This window comes from Crocuta crocuta, unplaced genomic scaffold, assembly GCF_008692635.1.
Source record: "Crocuta crocuta isolate KB4526 unplaced genomic scaffold, BGI_CrCroc_1.0 scaffold167, whole genome shotgun sequence".
Taxonomy (NCBI): Eukaryota; Metazoa; Chordata; class Mammalia; order Carnivora; family Hyaenidae; genus Crocuta; species Crocuta crocuta.
The window spans coordinates 3,817,207-3,835,499 of record NW_027532406.1 but is presented as its reverse complement, the minus strand read 5'-3'; the positions used below and the strand labels follow the sequence as shown (position 1 = coordinate 3,835,499).

The 18,293-nt window shown below is 43.8% G+C and overlaps 1 protein-coding gene across 4 annotated transcripts in view; it reads right to left on the bottom strand.

Moving 5' to 3' along the window:
• Nucleotides 1–143: 143 nt before the first annotated feature.
• Nucleotides 144–18,293, bottom strand: part of MICU1 (mitochondrial calcium uptake 1) — a 238,544-nt gene continuing 220,394 nt past the window's right edge. For all 4 annotated transcript variants that reach the window (XM_077778570.1, XM_077778572.1, XM_077778571.1 and 1 more), the window contains 2 exons: nucleotides 4,486–4,575; nucleotides 144–519 (listed from right to left, as the gene is read on the bottom strand). In XM_077778570.1, the coding sequence (XP_077634696.1) occupies nucleotides 359–519; nucleotides 4,486–4,575 (251 nt within the window). In that variant the 3' untranslated portion in view covers nucleotides 144–358. The remainder of the gene's footprint in view (nucleotides 520–4,485; nucleotides 4,576–18,293) is intronic.

Sequence of the window (18,293 nt, the reverse complement as noted above, 5' to 3'; positions counted from 1 at the left end):
GCGGCAAGAATGACTCGAGAACTGGGTGTTTCCCAGGGTTGGCAGGTACGTGGATGGCCCCCTGCGTTCTTTATCCATAGGGTGCCTGAATGCGTGGTGCTGATGCAGGTGCCAAAGGCCGAACTTGTGGGACTTGTTCATGTTTTTGAGAACCTAATCACTGGGCAGCATCAGAGCTGAGTGGAGATGCTTAGACAGGGGAAGGGTGGAGAGGGAAGACTGGTTGATTCCCGAGATCATTCCCAGGAGGAAGGGAGCACTACTTCCAGAAGCAGCAGCAGGAAGGATTGTGCCAAGGCTCTGCTCAAGGGGCCAGGCTGGCTTGGGTGGAGGAGGAGGCCCCTCTTGCAGTTCTGGGTTACTGTTTCGGCAAAGCAAAGTCCCAGGCGGTTTCTTGTGCACATTTCCACATGGCCTGCATGAGGCGGGTAAAGCCCATGTCTTTGGGCTTCTCTAGTCCTCTCATCAGCCGCTGCTTCATGATGGAAACAAACTCCTTATTGCTCAGCTCCCCGTTGCCTAGAGGAAGAGGCAAACACAACAGGGATAAGTGGAGGCCTTAGAACAAAGACACGGAGAAAATTCAACTGTTCACACCATGTGGGTTCCAAAGCCCAGGGCAATCTCACAGCCAAATTCAGTTCTCTTGGCTTAAAATGAATGGTTTGCTCCTTCCTCGATGTTTCTGATTACAACTCAGTGACAGTTTAGTGTGGTGTGACCAACGCTGAATGAGAATATATTATAGGTCAGGTGCTACGCTAGGAGTTGAGAATAAAGAGATAAATAAGACTTTGTTCCTTGAAACACTCCCAGGTTGTGGGAGAAACAAATTATTTCAACAGTGTGGTAAATGCCATAATGGGGTAGACGGAAGATGCTATGGGGGCGCAGAGGACGATATGGAACCCAGGCTTGGGGTGGTGCAAGTACAGGGCAGTAAAGGCCTTCTGGAGGTGACTCCTAAGCTGAATCCCAAAGGATGAGCAGAAACTGGCCAAGTAAAGGGGAGTGGGGGGGGGGGAGGCATTCTAGGTAGTGGTGTTCACATAAGCAAAGGTGCAAATTGCCGGACACGGGGGTGGGGGCGAGTGAATGGAAGAGGAAGGCAGGTCACAGGTCCCCAAGGGTCTTGTATTTTCATGAAAGGGTTTGTTCTCTATCTTCTAGGTGGTAGAGCCCCAGGAAAGGACTGGAAGTAGGTAAGTGAGATGGAGTTAGATTTCCCTTGAGGCTGGATTTCCCTGGCTGGCTGTGTGGGGATGCGACTGGACAGAGGCACAACTGGAGCACAGGGCTCAGTCAGGAAGACTGTTGTCCAGGTGAGAGATGATGATGGGGGGTTTCTTTGGCAAACACCAAAATCAGAATCCGGCTTTGGGATAAGCCCATTTTCTCATGGCCTCCCATTCTACCCTCTTCAGTGGCAGACTCTTGGGTCTGGAAGGGAACTTGGAAAGCATCCGGTCGAACCAAAGGTCAATCTCTTCAGCCACACAAAACAGTAACCACTTCAATAGTAGAGGACAGTTACCCTTTGACTATATGCCCAGGAGTAAACATCTGCTGATGAAAAGAATGGCCACCATTACTGGTAGGGATAAGACAAGAGGAAACCAGCAAACAGACTTACTAACGATCAGTCTGGGAAGAGAGTGGAAAGAGTACATGGCTTACTTCTATAGAGAGTACTTGAAAACCTAACCTGGCCCATGTTTTCTGGCTGAAGAGAGCATGGACAGCCTCAGTGATACCTCATAGCAAGATCAAACAAACAAGCAAACCCAGGAAGACTTAATCTACAGAATTCCAAGCCAGGAAACTGACTGCCCTTGGGAGAGGAAGTGACTGGAAGGCAGCACCAGGGGGCCCTGTCGTCCCATGAATGTGCTGTTTCTGGATAATACTGGTTACATAGGTATGTTCGGTTTTTTTTAAAAGCAAGCTGTATACTTAGGATATTTGTACTTTTCAGTATGTATATTATACTTCAATAAAGAGTTAAAAAGTAGCCTGGCTGGGTGAAAAGTAATCAATAATATGGCTTATTAAGAATGGAATTAAGGGGGGAAGCCTGGGTGGCTCAGTCTGGTTAAGCGTTCAACTTTGGCTCAGGTCATGATCTCACGGTTCTTGGGTTTGAGCCCTGCATTGGGCTCTGTGCTGACTGCCAGCTCAGAGCTTGGAGCCTGTTTCAGATTCTGTATCTCCCTCTCTCTCTGAGAATAACCCCGCCTACCTGAGGGTAAGGCCATCTTCTTGTGCTAACCCTGGAGTTTTCTTTGATTCAGACCTCAGTTGTGGGTATGGATCCGAGGTTTAAATAACTCAAGTTCAACTTAATAACTTCAGTAACTTCAGTTAATGAACAACTGTTATGTGCAAAGTACTACCCAAGGTTCTAGGGAGGGGTTCTAAGGTGAACAGGGGACTTGTAACTACCCTTAAAAAGTTCACAATTTATAGTAGCATTATCTATAATAGTCAAGATATGGAAGCAGCCCAAGTGTCCATGGCCTGATGAATGGATAAAGAAGATGTAGTATATGGGTGTGTGTGTGTGTGTGTGTGTGTGTGTGTGTGTATACATACACAATGGAATATTTTTCAGCCATAAAAAAGAATGAAATCTTGCCATTTGCAACAACATGGATAGAGCTAGAAAGTATAATGCTAAATGAAATAAGTCAGTCAGAGAAAGACAAATGCCATATGATTTAACTCATATGTAGAGTTTAAGAAACAAAACAAAGCAAAGCGATAAAAAGAATATATATATATAGAGAGAGACAAGCAAAAAACAGACTCTTAATTATAGAGAACAAGCTTGTGGTTACCAGAGAGGAGGAGGGTGGAGGGCTGGGTAGACTAGGTGCTGGGGATTAAGGAGGGCACTTGTGATGAGCACTGGGCGATGTATAGAAGTGCTGAATCACTATATTGTACACCTGGCACTAATAACACACCGTATGTTAACACACTAGAATTAAAATAAAAACTTTAAAAAGCTCATAGTAGGGAAGTTCAGTCACACACGCAGAGACAGAGTGTAAAGTGTAGTAATGATGACAAATTGAAACAAGGAATGAAAAAGTCAGAGTGATTCATTATGCAGGGACCAGCACGAAGGTTCACATAGGCAGGGACTTCTTTTTTTTTTTTTTTTCAATGTTTTTTTATTTATTTCTGAGAGAGAGAGAGACAGCATGAGCAGGGGAGGGTCAGAGAGAGACGGAGATACAGAATCTGAAGCAGGCTCCAGGCTCTAAGCTAGCTGTCAGCACAGAGCCCGATATAGGACTCGAACCCACGATCTGTGAGATCATGACCTGAGCCGAAGTCGGATGCTCAACTGACTGAGCCACCCAGGCGCCCCTGGGGACTTCTGACCTGGTTCCTGGATTGCATTAGCCTTGCTTCCTAGAGGGAGATGAATGGTGAATCCTGGCTGGGAAAAAAGCAGTGGACGTCATACAGGACAGAGGAGGCAGCACAGCTTGGATTCAAATCCTGGTTATGCTGTCTACTACCCCCTATGTGATCCTGGGAAAATTACCTCACCTTTCTGAGTCTCAGCCTCCTTATGTGGAAACCATGGTGAATAACAGTTCCTACGTCAGAGGATTAGCACAATGCCTGGCTCTTAGTGAGCACTGAAAAAAAGGGCAAGCCTCTATTGTGAATATTAGTAGCAGTGTTGTGTCAGGTGAAAGAGCTGAGAAATGATGCCAGAGCAGAACCAGGATCTCTTAACTGGGCTAAACTACGGACTGGCCACAGACACAACAGACCACTGCGGGCCGGACAGCTACCATGGAATGTGAATGACTGGGATGTGCCTTGGAGAGATTAGTGCCTCTTTTTTTCTCCCTTCCCTTCCCTTCCCTTCCCTTCCCTTCCCTTCCCTTCCCTTTCTCCCTTCTCTTCTTCCCTCCCCTCCCCTCCCTTCCTTCCTTCCTTTTTAAATGTTTACTTATTGAGAGAGAGAGTGGGTGCACAAGCGTGCCCATGAGTGGGGAGACGCACAGAGAAGGGGGGGAAGAGGATCTGAAGTGGACTCTGTGCTGACAGCAGAGAGCCCAGTGTGGGGCTCGAACTCATCAACTGCAAGATCATGACCTGAGCCAAAGCTGGATGCTCAACTGACTGAGCCACCCAGACACCCTGGTACCACCTTCTTTCTAGACACATTCAGATAATTATGAATCGTGTGCTCCTGATCTACTAAGCAGCAAGGTGAGTCTAATATATTTGCTTCCATATTTAAGATCTTTATGGTCATAAATTAACTTAAGCTCACAGGCAAACTGGAATTCTAAGAAGTGAAAAACGCAAACCAGGACCTGGGGTTACGTTTCTCAATGTCATGAGGCTGAGGGCTGAGCTGCTGCTATGAGAAAGGGGTAAGCTGAGGAGGTCTTAGTACCCTGGAGCTGCCTGCCAGGCTCCATCATAAACGGTGTCTACTGCCAGGGCCCCACTCACCATCGCAGTCGAAGAGCGCAAACACCACATCGCACACGTGGTCTGAGAGTTCCACTTTAGCCACTGTCCTGGCTACCTGCTGCATGGTCACTGAAAGAGGAAAGAAAGGTGCTGATTTATAGCACAACAGAAGGACTTTCATTTTGCTTTCTCTGGGGGAACTGAAGTACTCAGTCATAATAAAAAGTTCTCAACTATGTTTAAGTCATATTTAAGAAAATCATAATTTGGTTTTTAACCCAAAACTCCCTTTCCTTTTCACCTCAGGTTCTATTCTTTCTATGGCTGCTACATTTTAGGAGATATATACAGTTAAGTAAGAATGCCTGACATTAAATTCATAGAGACAAAAAGTGGATTAGGTGTTACCAGGGGCTGTGGGCAGGGGGAGCAGGAAGTTAGTGGTCAGTGGGTACGGGTTTCTGTTTGGGGTGATGGAAAGTTTTGGAAATAGTGGTGATGGTTGTATAACAGTTTGAATGTAATTAATGCCAGTGACTCGTACACTTAAAAATGGATTAATTGGCATCTTTTATGTTAATACATATTTTACCACAGGAAAAATTTTCATTTTTTAATTTTTTTAATGTTTATTTTTCTGAGAGAGAAACAGAGTGCAAGCAGAGGAGGGGCAGAGAAAGAGGGAGGGAGGGAGACACAGAATCAGATGCAGACTCCAGGCTCCGAGCTGTCAGCATGCAGCCTGACACGGGGCTCGAACTCACGAACTGAGATCATGACCTGAGCCAAAGTTGGATGCTTAAATGACTGAGCCACCCAGGCTCCCCACCACGGGAAAAATTTAAAAGGTGAAAATCCACATGATATTTAAGGATGGGATTCTAATGGTCTAGAGCACGCACTGGTGGCTTTCCTAATAAATTATTACCATAACAATGCCTTAAAAAAAACCAAAGAGTGCATGAAATTACAATAGTCTCCTTCTTGGCATTTCCTTCCTGCAGGAAAGAATCTGATAATAAAAAGTCAAGGGAATAAGCAGGCAGCAAAAGAATGGGAGGTGGGGAATAAGGAGGCTCGTGTCTGTACACTAAGACTTCACCCTTCAATTACTGACTGACAGTGAAGTACCTGCAGGGATGAGCTCTGGCCCCTCCTCCCTGCAGGCTTTCCATCAGCCACTTTGTCTTTGCCAACTGTGCCCCCCAGGATAACAGTGGCCCCCATCTCCCTAGTTCAGTGTATGCAGCTTTTTTAGTTTTTCTTCTTCCAGACCTCAGCAGAAAATCTCTTCTCTCTTGTCATGTTCTCTTTTTCTGACATTTACTGTTAAACACTGGCAATCATGTGAGAATTGGGTTCTCCTGAAAAACAAGCCAGGAAGGGCTAGGCCATTCCCACTGCCTTTTTCTCCCATCTATCCTCAAGCCTGATGAGCGGCATGTATACACTGCTATTGCTTATTGCCATGTCCCCCCACTTTTTTTTTCTTTTTTTCAGACACACTCTTAAGTGAGGTAAACCTTGGAGGAAAGAAAAGGATTTTTACTTATCAATCACTTAGCAATAAAGTGTCCTCTCTAAACGTCACATCAGATTGACCCAACAGCAGTGTGAACTTGAACTAGAGTCAGTGTGCCTTCTCTGCTGATTTCATTCCTATAACTTCAGTTCTTTCCTGTCATTCTCTTCCACATTTGACCTTTCACTTCTCCTCTGTTACTTCCATGTATTCACCACAGCGACCCCAAGGTCAGCAGACGCACACACCAGAGCAATGCGGAGGGCAGGGGTGTGGCAGGAAAACCGGGCTTGGAGTCACAAGATGTGAGCACTGGTCCCGGCTCCACTGCTGCCTTGCTGTGGGACCCTGATCAAGTGGCTTCATTTCTTTATTTTTTTTAAGTTTATTTTTTAAATTGATTTTGAGAGGGAGTGTGGAGGAGAGACAGAGAGGGAGGGAGAAGGAGGGAGGGAGGGAGAGAGAATCCCAAGCAGGCTCCACACTGTTAGCACAGAGCCCGATGTGGGTCTTGAATTCACAAACCGTGAGATCATGACCTGAGCCAAAATCCAGAGTCGGATGCTTAACTGACTGAGCCATCCAGGCGCCCCTGCCTGATCTCTTTATAGACTGGATTTTTTTTATATTCATATAAAGGGATGCCGCTGCTGAAGTGGCTTAGTAGTGCAAAGAACAGTTTAGTGGTGTTTTCTAGAATCTGAGGGTGAGGATGGAGGTGGAGGGATACGGATAATATGAGGATCTGTGTGACGGAGGAGAGCTATATTGGCCACAAGTTAGGCTATGCCTTGGTGTTCAAAGCCTCTGGCTTGAGGGGACGGCTACCCAGGAGGGCGGGAAGAGCCAGTGTTCTCATCCTGTACCGGGATGTGAATTAGGGGTGAAGGAGGAACCAGTGTCCCTTGGAAGTGAAAGACTGAAGCAGAAGCTATTTCAGTGGAGGTTCGTGAGAGGAGGTTGAACTGCTGAAAGAGGAGGAGGAGACTCTACAGGACTGAAGAAATTCTAGGGTTTAAAAAACTCCGCCNTGGAGGAGGGCACTTGTGGGGATGAGCACTGGGTGTTATGTGGAAACTAGCTGGACAATAAACTATTTGTAAAAAAAAAAAGGTAATCTTGAAAATTAAAAAAAAAAACAAAAAACAACTCCTCCTCGTGGGTCTAGACACTTGTTTTCCCCTGCTGATCCAGGAAGAATTGGTTCCCGCGAACTAAACTGTCCAGGGGAGAACAGAAATCAGCAGGCCAATTTACCACGAGAATAGTAACTGTTAAGAGAACTAAAATGATAACAGCTGTTTATTACGCTTCTCAGTTGGAAAATCTAAGAAGGAAACTCAATTCACCTCAGAAGATTGCTCAGTGAAAACAGATCAGAAGAAACTGGATGCTCTCAAACTGTACCTGAGAATTACCCTTTGCAGTACATTCTGAGAAACAAATATGTTCTAAGAAACAGATCAAAACCTGTCTAGTATTAGATACACAGGAATGCTTGTTTACTAACCATTCCTTTTCTTGCATTTCACGTCAATCCCACCTTCCCATCATCGCTGATGACTAGCCTCTTTTCCTCTTTCCCAGTTCCCTCCATTCTCTCTGGGCAGAGTGCCTAATGTTGATTCCTCTTGATATTCCAAGTGCCCATCCTTCTCCCCATGAAGACAGGCCTTTTCCTGTAAATGAACCATTAACTACAATAATATCCAAAGATGTCAGTGAGAACTCTTGACAATTTTTAGTGAAACGCTCATTAAGGTGGTACTAAGTGGTTGTAGAATAGGAGCCTCTGGGGGCCACCAGCAGGAATGCCTCATTACAAATGCCGTCTCTTGACGGAGCAGTTAGAGATTACATTCCATCTCACTTGGACAGGGCTCTGACACCATTGGTACCAGAGCGGGAATACCAGGGCTGCTGAGTCATTGTGACTCAAACCACTGGGATGCTAGCGGCCAGCAAACAGCCTAGCTGGGGTGCCCTTTCCCCGTGCAGGACCCTCAGGTCCCCAGGGTGTGAATCAGAGCAGTGGAGGAAACAAATATCTGACCAACTGGTTAGCTGTCAAACTGCAAGCTCTTGGGACAAGCAGGGTAACAGCAGATTACAAGCCATGTGCTTGACAGCTGGTCCTGAGTGTTGGCTCATTCATATTTGCTTCCACATCCCTGAATCAGGATGTCATAATTAAATCACAGCGAGCAGAACATCACCCCATCCCCACGGCCGGCCTAGGTCTGACCTCCCCGTGTAGACCAGGTGTTGGTACTGGAATCTGGGTCTCTCTGTTTGATGATGCTAATTGACTGATGGCTGGGATTCTCCTTTCTAATCTGAAAGATGTCTACATGGAGCACGAACTCGCCCTGGAGATGGTCTAGATTTCCAAATGTGGAACAAATGTGGTCCGGTTGCCTGAACAACAGATGGACTTGAGTTTGGGTGATTTCTACTAGATTGGGATAGGGCAGAAGTGGGCTCTCAAAAATGGGGTACCCTTTGGCCTTTTGGAAAATTCAGGCAGAATCCAAGTTGTGCCAGGTCCCCAGTTTACTCTCTGGCATGGTCCATAACTGGACAGTTCAACAGTAGAAAGAACACAGGCGGAGTCTGTGTGACTATAACGTCAGAAGCTACATTACATAAAATTATTTACCACAACAGTCACATAGAAGAAGGGAGAGTTCTGGAGGGATAAGAGCCTAGATACCCACTTGGAACCAGAGAATCTTAGAACTGGAAGAGGCCTCCGAGAAAGTGTGAAATCTAGAGAAGTGAAAAACCTGCCCAGGGTCACACAGCTAGCTGGTAGCAGGACTAGGTCTAGAATCTAGGTGTTTTGACTTTCAGCCTGCTGATATTTTCCCTATACACACGGGGTCTACTTGAACCCTTATATGGACAATACCAGTTCCCCCATAAACGTGTCACCCTAACCAACAGACACAGCTCAGATGAAAGAAAAGCCGAACTGGAGAATACTCAGTACGAGTGGGCGGGGATGAATAACTGAATGGCTGGAGGTTGTGAGGAGTCAGCATTATAGTTCGATCGCAGATCTGATTGCCCTATATGTTGGAAGACATTAGCATTCCCTTGGAACTTACACTGATGATTTCAGGGACAACTCAAAAGGTTTATTAAACTGCAACCCAATGAAAAATGTGCAACAGAGGAGGCCCTGGGAGCTCCTCCCCACGGTCGCCCCTAATGCACAGATATAGCTATGAAGCGTGTGACCCAGTTAGGTAGGAGCTGCCTGTCTCTTCCTAATTGCAAAGGTGTTTGGAAAGGTGATACGCCAAGTTGGGCTGACAGTCTCTAGCTGTGTGGCCATGTGATTCTTCCTGCCTTCCTGGACTGCAGCAGAGAAAATGAAAAGCTGGCTTGCGATGGCCAAGGTGAAGTGAGGGGAGACATTTCTGCTTCAGCCCTGGCAAGGCTGATGACACAAATGCCTTAGTTTCTTAAGTCCATCCCTAGGTGGCTTTAGGGGGTCGGGGTGGGGGTGGCGATAGGGGGAAGGATTTTCCCTTAAAGACAGTTGTCCTTTCTTTTGTATCTTCTTCCAAGATACTTTGGCTAATACAACATACACATTTCAACTGATTCTGGGGGGCAGGGGAGGCGGGAAGGACACCATTCAAGGGAACCAGCAGTTTAAATGTGGCACACTAATAATGACAATGGTAACAGTTCCCTGTCATGTGTGGTGCTCTGAAGCTGCAGGCAGGCTGACCCTCTCGGTGTGCTCAGGCTGCCCACTCGCCAGAGGTGCTGCTGGTGGTCTTGGCCCCTGAATACGAGCACATACCACAGAGAAAACCTGCAGCCAGCTTTCCTGAACCGCACAGCATCAGCCCAGATGACTGCTTCAGTGGGTTTACGTGCTTAATCTAGTGCAAACTGCTTTACAGTAAGGTTTATTGCCATCACCCATTATTATATCTGGCTTCGTCAAAAATCCTCATCATATTTTGTCCACAAAAGGCAAGCATTTCTACCGGCACCATTAGGCAGTGATTTCAGTTGACACACCCAGTTTGGTAGAGGAGACCATATATATCATTATTAAGATTGAGAAGTGCAGAGGAGAAATATCAGACATATTGGTAGACACACGGATTACAGTGGAGCAGTATGTATTTGGGAGGAGGTACATTTTTAATTCTAAAGGATTAAAGGGATGACTCTCCAGACTTGTGCACGTGTGGTAGTGGGTGCTGTGGGGTGCAGGGTGGAGGAGTCGGTCTGAATAAAGTACTGAAAGCAGGAAAGGATGCTAACGCCTGACTAGGGAGCTAGAACAGAAAGCGTAGAGGGTGGTGATAGATTTTACAGAGGGCCAGTCAAGGCTGTTTGCAAGGAAACCTGAATAACAAAGCCAGCTCTTATCTGCAGATCAATTTTCCATATTCACTTGCTTTTGCCTTTTTGACTCTTTAAATTTTCATTCTTTCTATTTGACAAAGTCACTTTTCATTAGGTAATGAATTCACCTGTTTGAAAATTCAAATGGTACAAGAGGCCTGAAGTATCCTTCCCAGCCTTATCCCTCAGTCACCTAGCTGTCCAGACACAACCAATATCTTTAGTTTTCCCAGAAATATGGATAAAAAATCAAATATTCATTTTTCATTTCTTCCCCCCCAAATGGTAGTATACTAAATATATGCTTTTCCTTTTCTCGTTTAACAACATATCTTAGGAAGAATTCCATACCAGTACAGACACAGTTCCTTTTTAACAGCTGCACAGTACTCCACCGACGGGATACATCATTCATTTAACCAGTGCCTAATTTATCCTAACCTCAATCTTGAGGAGGAAGCACTTTTTTCCCCCTTCCCCTTACAAAGTTACTTTCTTGGTGGTCTATAGACGTCAGCTTCAGCAGAGTCTGAATCTCTGATAGCTAAAGACAAAGCAACTGATATATTTAAAATCTGGTTTACGGAGGAGCATCTGAGTGGCTCAGTCAGTTAAGCGTTCAACTTCAGCTCAGGTCATGATCTCATAGGCCGTGAGTTCGAGTCCCAAGTTGGGCCCTGTGCTGACAGCTCAGAGCCTGGAGCCTGCTTCGGATTCTGTGTCTCCCTTTCTCTCTGCCCCCTTTCTCCCTCCGTGTGTGTCTCTCTCTCAAAGATAAACATTAAAAAAATTATTTTTTTAATTTGGCTTGCTGAAATTATATAAAAGGTGAAATACTCTCCACCTTTACAAGTGCCTCACCAAAGCTTCAGAGGCTTCTAAGGGCAGCAAATCTTAAAGTCTCCCAAAAAGCAGGGCTTGCAATAAATACTAGTCTCTATACTTCCTCAGTTGGTGGAATTCCTTTCTGATTCTTTTCTCAGTGGGATGCAATTTTGTCTAATTTATTTATGTGGATTTGAGGCAGTTTATCCTACCCCCACCCTCCTCTCTCCCCCACTGGTAATCACGAATCCCCAAAGCAGCGCTCTTCCTCCCTGGGGAATTTCTACAATGCACCAAATCACAATATAGTCAAAGTAATGTAGTTAAGTCAGAATCAATCTTTAGAATTGCTAAGTGACTTTAAATTTGGGAAGATAAACGAGGTCTCTGCAGAGAAACTGCCTCATCAAGCAAATATTTCTTTCAGAACTGGCGTTTCCTTGCCTTCATCATGAATAATTTTAAACACTGATGACTTTGTCTTAAATGAACGGAATCCTGGCCAACACTCCTCTTCACATATAAATGTTTTTCACAAAATGCAATGAGGAGCTGAAGCGCAGGGCTTGCCTCCCACAAACTTTAAGAGAATTTATAAAATAGGAGCTTTTTTCCCACATAACCTGTTCCCCACACATCTTTATGACGGCTTTTATGCTCCGCCTGCCTGGAGGATGTTCTCTCATACGTTTTTGCTGTGAACTTTTCCCTATTTCTGCTTTCACATGTAAGCATGGAGTTTCCTAAAATTTTTCTAAGTTCTTCCAGAAGTGGGTGCCTTGTACCAAGGAGAATAAAGGTATGAAAGTCCGTGAACTCGAATCTCTGCTCTCAGTTTTGTATCAAACTAGCTGTGATCTGATCTGAGCAAGCCATTTCCTTCATGTGTAAATGAAGAGGTTAAAAACAATAAAGGAAGGATTTATTTGTATACTTTTTAAAAGTTTATTTATTTATTTTGAGAGACACAGAGAGAGTGCTCTGCAAGAGGGTCTTGAACTCATGAACTGAACCAAGAGATTGTAACCTGGGCTGAAACCAAGAGCCAGACGCTTAACTGACTGAGCCACCCAGGTGCCCCCAAAGGAAGAGTTTATATGATTTCCAAGACCCCTTCTCATGCTTAACTTTTATGGCTGCCATGTTATTTTTTAGATAGCGTGGCTTAAATCAGTTAAAATGTCCAGATCTTCAGAAGTCTTCAGAGAATAAATGTAAAGGTGTGTGAATTTCTGGAATTATGGCTGGTGTGGTGGACAGAATTCTGAGATAGTCCCCAACATTCCTACTGTATATATACCCTCTGTAATCTCCTCTCCTTGAATGGGAGCTGGATCTGTGAATATAATGGGATACCACTTGTGGGGATTAGCTTACTTTCTATGGAAGAGGGATAGTCACTCCCAAGATTACAATTATATAATAAAAGAATGCAACTCAGCACACTGGGGAAAGAGAGTCTCCTGCTGGCTGTGAAGAAGTGAGCTGCCAGGTTGTGAGGGGGGTCACGGGGAAAAGAACTACAGCAGCCCCCTAAGAGTGATCTCTGGCTGGCAGCCAGCAAGGAAAAGTCCTATAACTGAAAGGAACAGAATTCTGCCAAGAAGCTAAAAGAGCATGGAAGAGGGCCCTGACCGGCAGATGAGAACGTAGCCCTTCTGACACCTGTTACACTTGACATCCTGTTAGGATCCGAGCGGAGAAGCCAGCTGTGCTGTGCCCAGACTCTGACTTACAGAAACTGAGGTCACGAAGAGGTGTTGTTTTAAGCTACTAAATTTGTATTAATTGGCTACGCAGCAAGAAAGCGAAGTGGAGAAGGTATTTATGGTTGGGAATGTCCTTCTGAGGTTCCTACTGAGGTTCCTATATGAATCATACTTCATATACAGCTGCGCTCATTTTAGGGACATTCCACAGAACTGTCACTCTTCTGCAACTACTAAACCAAGTTCCACAAATTAGATCTTTAGATACACTGGCGCATGTCTAATTAAGTTTTAAATTTCTTAACAAGAAAATAAATTAAAACTGCCATCCTGCCTTTGGGAACTCAACATCACTGCTCTGACTTCCAATGTATCTGATAATTATGTTAGTTCATTTTCACACAAATTTGGATATAACTTTAGGCTATAACATGTCCATTAAAATATTACCACATTCAGTAAAAAGCTGATTTAATTAGAGTCCAAGAGTTTCAAATCTGGAAGAACCTTCGAAGATACTTACTATCACTCTAACCTGAGGGTCAAAGAAGTTGTGACTTGCCAGCAGGGTCAAGAAAAGGAATGACATAGGAAGGTGACATAGTTTTCTATCACTCTCCCCGTCACACTAGGCTTTTAATAGAGCATTTCATCATCCTGGGATCTGACCATGTCTCAAATTAATTCACTTGTTTATTCAACATTAAGTGAACATCTACTATACATAAAGAATTGTTCTAGGATCAGAGTAGGACACAAAGATGTGGAAAACACAGTTCATGTCCTTAAGAGTTTATGGTCTAGTGAAAACTCCCCCCTTGAACGCTAAGGACAGTAGAGATGTTAATAGGGGTTAGATATTCCTAGGAACAGCGAACTTAAGTAAGATTAATGCTTGCTGAAAGCAATGATCTCAAGAATTCTGGGATGAATGATGAATCTCTGGAGAAGCTAATGACCTATAACTTCTAAACTGATATGAATCTCAAAAGTGACTCAAAAAAAGCAGTAGATACTAACTACTTCCTAAGAAAACAAAAGTGAGCCCCAGGAGTTCCTAGGGTAATAATTTTATTTTTTATCTTTTTAGAGTAGATTTATTTTTTAATTTTTTAAAGTTTATTTATTTTGAGACAGAGAGAAGGAGAGAGAGAGAGCATGTGTGCATACACGCAAGGGAGGGGCAGAGAGAGAGAGAATCCCAAGCAGGCTCTGTGCTGTCAGTGCAGAGCCCAATGCGAGGCTCCAACTCATGAACTGTGAGATCATTACCTGCGCCAAAATTAAGAGTCAGACACTTAACTGACTGAGCCACCGAGGCTCCCTCTTTTTATTTTTTGTTTAATAACTTTTTGCTCAGTTCCCATATTAGGATAGATTGTTTCCAGTCTATAAGCTCCTTATAAGACAAACAGGCAGAGGAAAGACAATATCTAGGGGCTGAAAACCAGAATAGGCATCTGGGTATGGATGTACTTTCAATCTTGTACATTATACAATATTGTCTCATTAACTGTCACAATAACCCTGAAGCGATATTCTATTATCACCATTCTACAGATCAGGAAACTGAGGGTTTGAGAACTTAAGTTCAAGGCCACAAAGCTAGTGAGTAGCAGGGACTCAAACTCACGTTTGAGTGTAAAATCAAAATTTATACTTCCAAATTTCAAGAATATACTTAACTCTCAATAAATGCTAGATGTGAGGACAGTATCTAAAAGTGTGACAAAGCATTGCCACACCAATGAGTAGGGGTGGATATCAGAATTTGAGAGGTCCACAGCTGTATATCCGATTTTCAATGTGGAGTACCAGCCAGTTTAGTATACACACACGTGTTTTCCTGTTCTGTGGTATCCTTCAAAGGGATACCAACTTTTCTTGTTACGTGACCTTATTTAAGTGACTTTAGGCTTCTGTGGATTGGTTTCTTCAAGAAGAGTAGTATGATTAGAAAGGTGAAGAACACAGATGTGCCTATGCAAACATTCCTATGTGCAATAAGAAGCTAGATTGGACAACAACTCTTAAGAGTCTATGTCACTGTAAGGACGCACTACAGATGTCAGAGTATGTCTGCAGAGCCTGGTTCTGAACAGAAAAGACAACTGTAGGGGGAAAAATCATGTCATATTTTCTATTCCAGAGAAAGGCACTAACTCCAAATACTATAGTTTACCAAAAGGACTTTGCTCTACTCTTAGCCAAAGGCAACTGGAAATAAACAGCCTAGATCCTGTCTTTCCTAAGCTACTGAAAAGGATGGTTCAAAATGGTGAAACTTCATTGCCATCAGGGTTGTGTTTCAGCAAAGATTTTCAAATTCCAGCAGCATTTTGGGAAGTATGGAGAGACTCCATGATGGTGTGGAAGGGATATGCAGACTTTGGGATTAGAGCGGCCTGAGCTTGAATCCTGGCTCTACCTGCTTAGTTAGGTAGTGATGAACAAGTCGTTTTATTTTCTATTTCCTTACCCACAAAATGGGGGATGATACCAGCTACCTTTTAGGTCTTAAGGATTAAAAGAGATAATGTCCAAAAGCACTTAGAGTTATGGCCGGCAGACAGAAGTTGCAATGAATGATAGTTGTTGTTAGTGTTCCAGATGTGTGATGGCCTGTAGTCCTCACAATGACAATGCTACGGGATTCTTAGGGCTCAGGAGAGGGTGGCAGCTTATCTGCTGAAGATAATTGTCCAGAATACAGGAGTTTGTTGTGTGTTAGAATTTACTCCGTTACTAATTTCTAACTTCCCAACAACCCAGTAGGGACTTAAACATCAAAAGACTAAAACTCCTTTACTCACTCAAAATAACAGACTCAAAGAATATCAAAGCCACAAAGATTCTTAAAGGTCAGCTATGCCATCTAGGTCACTTCAGAGAAAAAGGTAACTGAGATCATTTGGTATGACTGATACTTCAAAAAAATACCTGGGGTTGCAAAGAGAGTCCTGTAGGAGTTATGCCACAGGCTAAAGTTATTCTCTTGGCTTGTCAGACAATAAGGTAAAATGTATGTATAAAATGACTGTAAAAAATTAAGATCAGGGCACCTGGGTGGTTCAGTAGGTTAAGAGTCCGACTGTGGCTCAAGTCATGATCTTACGGTTTGTGGGTTCGAGCCCTGCTTTAGGCTCACTCCTCTCAGCGAAAGCTTACTTGGCATCCTCTGTCTCCCTCTCTCTGCCCCTCCATTCCTCACACACTCTTTCTCAAAAAAGAAAAATAAATTTTATTTATTTATTTTTAAATATTTTATTTCTTTCTGAGAGAGAGAGAGAGGCAGCGTGAGCAGGGGAGGGTCAGAGAGAGGGAGACACAGAATCCGAAGCAGTCTCCAAGCTCTGAGCTAGCTGTCAGCACAGAGCCCAATGTGGGGCTCGAACCCACAGACCGTGAGATCATGACCTGAGCCGAACCGAAGTCAGACGCTTAACCGACTGAGCCACCCAGGCGCCCCAAGAAAAGTAAATTTTAAAAAAATTAAGGGGGTGCCTGGGTGGCTCAGTTGGTTAAGCGTCTGACTCCGGACTTTGGCTCAGGTCATGATCTCACGGTTTGTGAGTTCAAGCCCCGCCTCAGGCTCTGTGCTGACAGTGAGAGCCTACTTGGGGCTTGATCTCCCTCCCTTTGCCCTTCCCTGGCTTGCTCTCTCTCTCTCTCTCTCTCAAAATAAATAAAAATAAATTTAAAAACATAAATAAAAAAACTAAGGACAAACATGTCATAAATTATGATTTTCAATCTAAGTAGGCCTGTGCTGGGGCATGAGTACTAAAGGCCATGAACTATATTTGTGTGATTATTTTCCTGTATTATAGTTATAGTTCAAAGTGCACAGGGGACACAACTGTACTCACAACTTTACCAAATCTATAATATCCTGAGGTGCTCTAAAATGGGGCTTCACCATACCTGGAAACTTTTTATTCTCTTGGCAAAAGTAAGAATATTCTTTTTTTTTTTTTTTAATTAAAGTAGGCTTCATTCCCAACATGGGGCTTGAACTCACCACCCTGAGGTCAAGAGTCACACGCTCCACCAACTGAGCTAGCCAGGCACACCAAAAGTAAGAATATTTGAAGCTTTACAAACCATAGCTCATTCTAGAGCTCCAACTCAATTTCTAACTTTTCCATCAGAGGATGCCATCAGGGAAGAAGTCATGTTCAGTTTTCCATTACCTTCTTCAGCAGAGTAGGTAAATCATTCAGACAGCACTTGAGAGGTTATAGATCTAATTTTACGCCCAGTATGTTCTTCAGTGCTAAACAAGAGATGACCTATAGTGGAAACACACACTATTTCATGGAGAAAGGCTCTTTCTTCAAATGGTCAGAATTCACCAAGGACATTTCACACTTGCCTGGGAGGTGTTATTCTCACATGGGCCATGCAGAATTAAAGAACGAGCCTCAATGAAACTTGTTATTTTTACTCCGGAGGGGCTGGATCATGCTGTCATGTTGTAAATCTGTAGTTGCCGCCTGCCTGGGTTCTCAAACTGTTCTGAAGAGCATTAGCTCTGTAAGTTGTTAAAAGACACTTTGGAGCAAATCAAGTTTGGGAACTATGTGGCTCTCCTGGAGATTAATAATGCACACTAGTATATTAAAAAGTTGGCAGGAGTAGTGCTGCAGGAAGAAATTCTGCATTTTCCAAACTTATTGGAACCATGGAACTTTTTTTTTTTAAACCCACAGAACCATTAACATATTGCAGTATATAGTGTTCTTCACAATGCTGTTTGGGAAATTCTGTGCTAAATTATGTCTAAAGACAGGGTTGCAAGCTCTAAAATAGCCAAGGAAGAGACTGTGCCAAGGCCTCTAAAAGGTGCCAATTTCTGAAGGTCCTAACCTTTTGGGGAAAAATGAAGGCAGCTGAGACTACGAGCCACAGGCAGACCAAAGTATCCTGTCTACCCCTGCCCCGCTCTTTCCCCATCCCTAGTATGGTGGGGAAGGATTAAAAGTAGCCACTTTTAATCTGATGTCTAACATCACTTATCACACCAAACTGGAAAAGCTTGTATACTTATTGCTCTCTCCTACGAAACTGTGAGCTTCTCAAGGGTCAGACCCAGCACAGTATCCGTGCTGCTGGCTGAACAAATGGACGAATCACACTAACTCCGCTTACGTCATCAACTTCAGAATGAAAGCAGCTGACGTTGATTAAACAGTCACTGCGTGATAGGTACAAGTGTAATAATCTATGAGGTAGGTATCATTATCCTGATTTTAAAAACATAGAGACTAAATTTAGAAAATGCCCAGAGCAACTCAGCTAGCAAATGATGGAGTTGAGCTTAAAACCCAGACAGTATGACTTTAGAACACGACACTTCCACCCCACCCCACCCCCCGCCCACCCTTCCAAGTTTTGTCTTAGCAGTAGAATCCTTT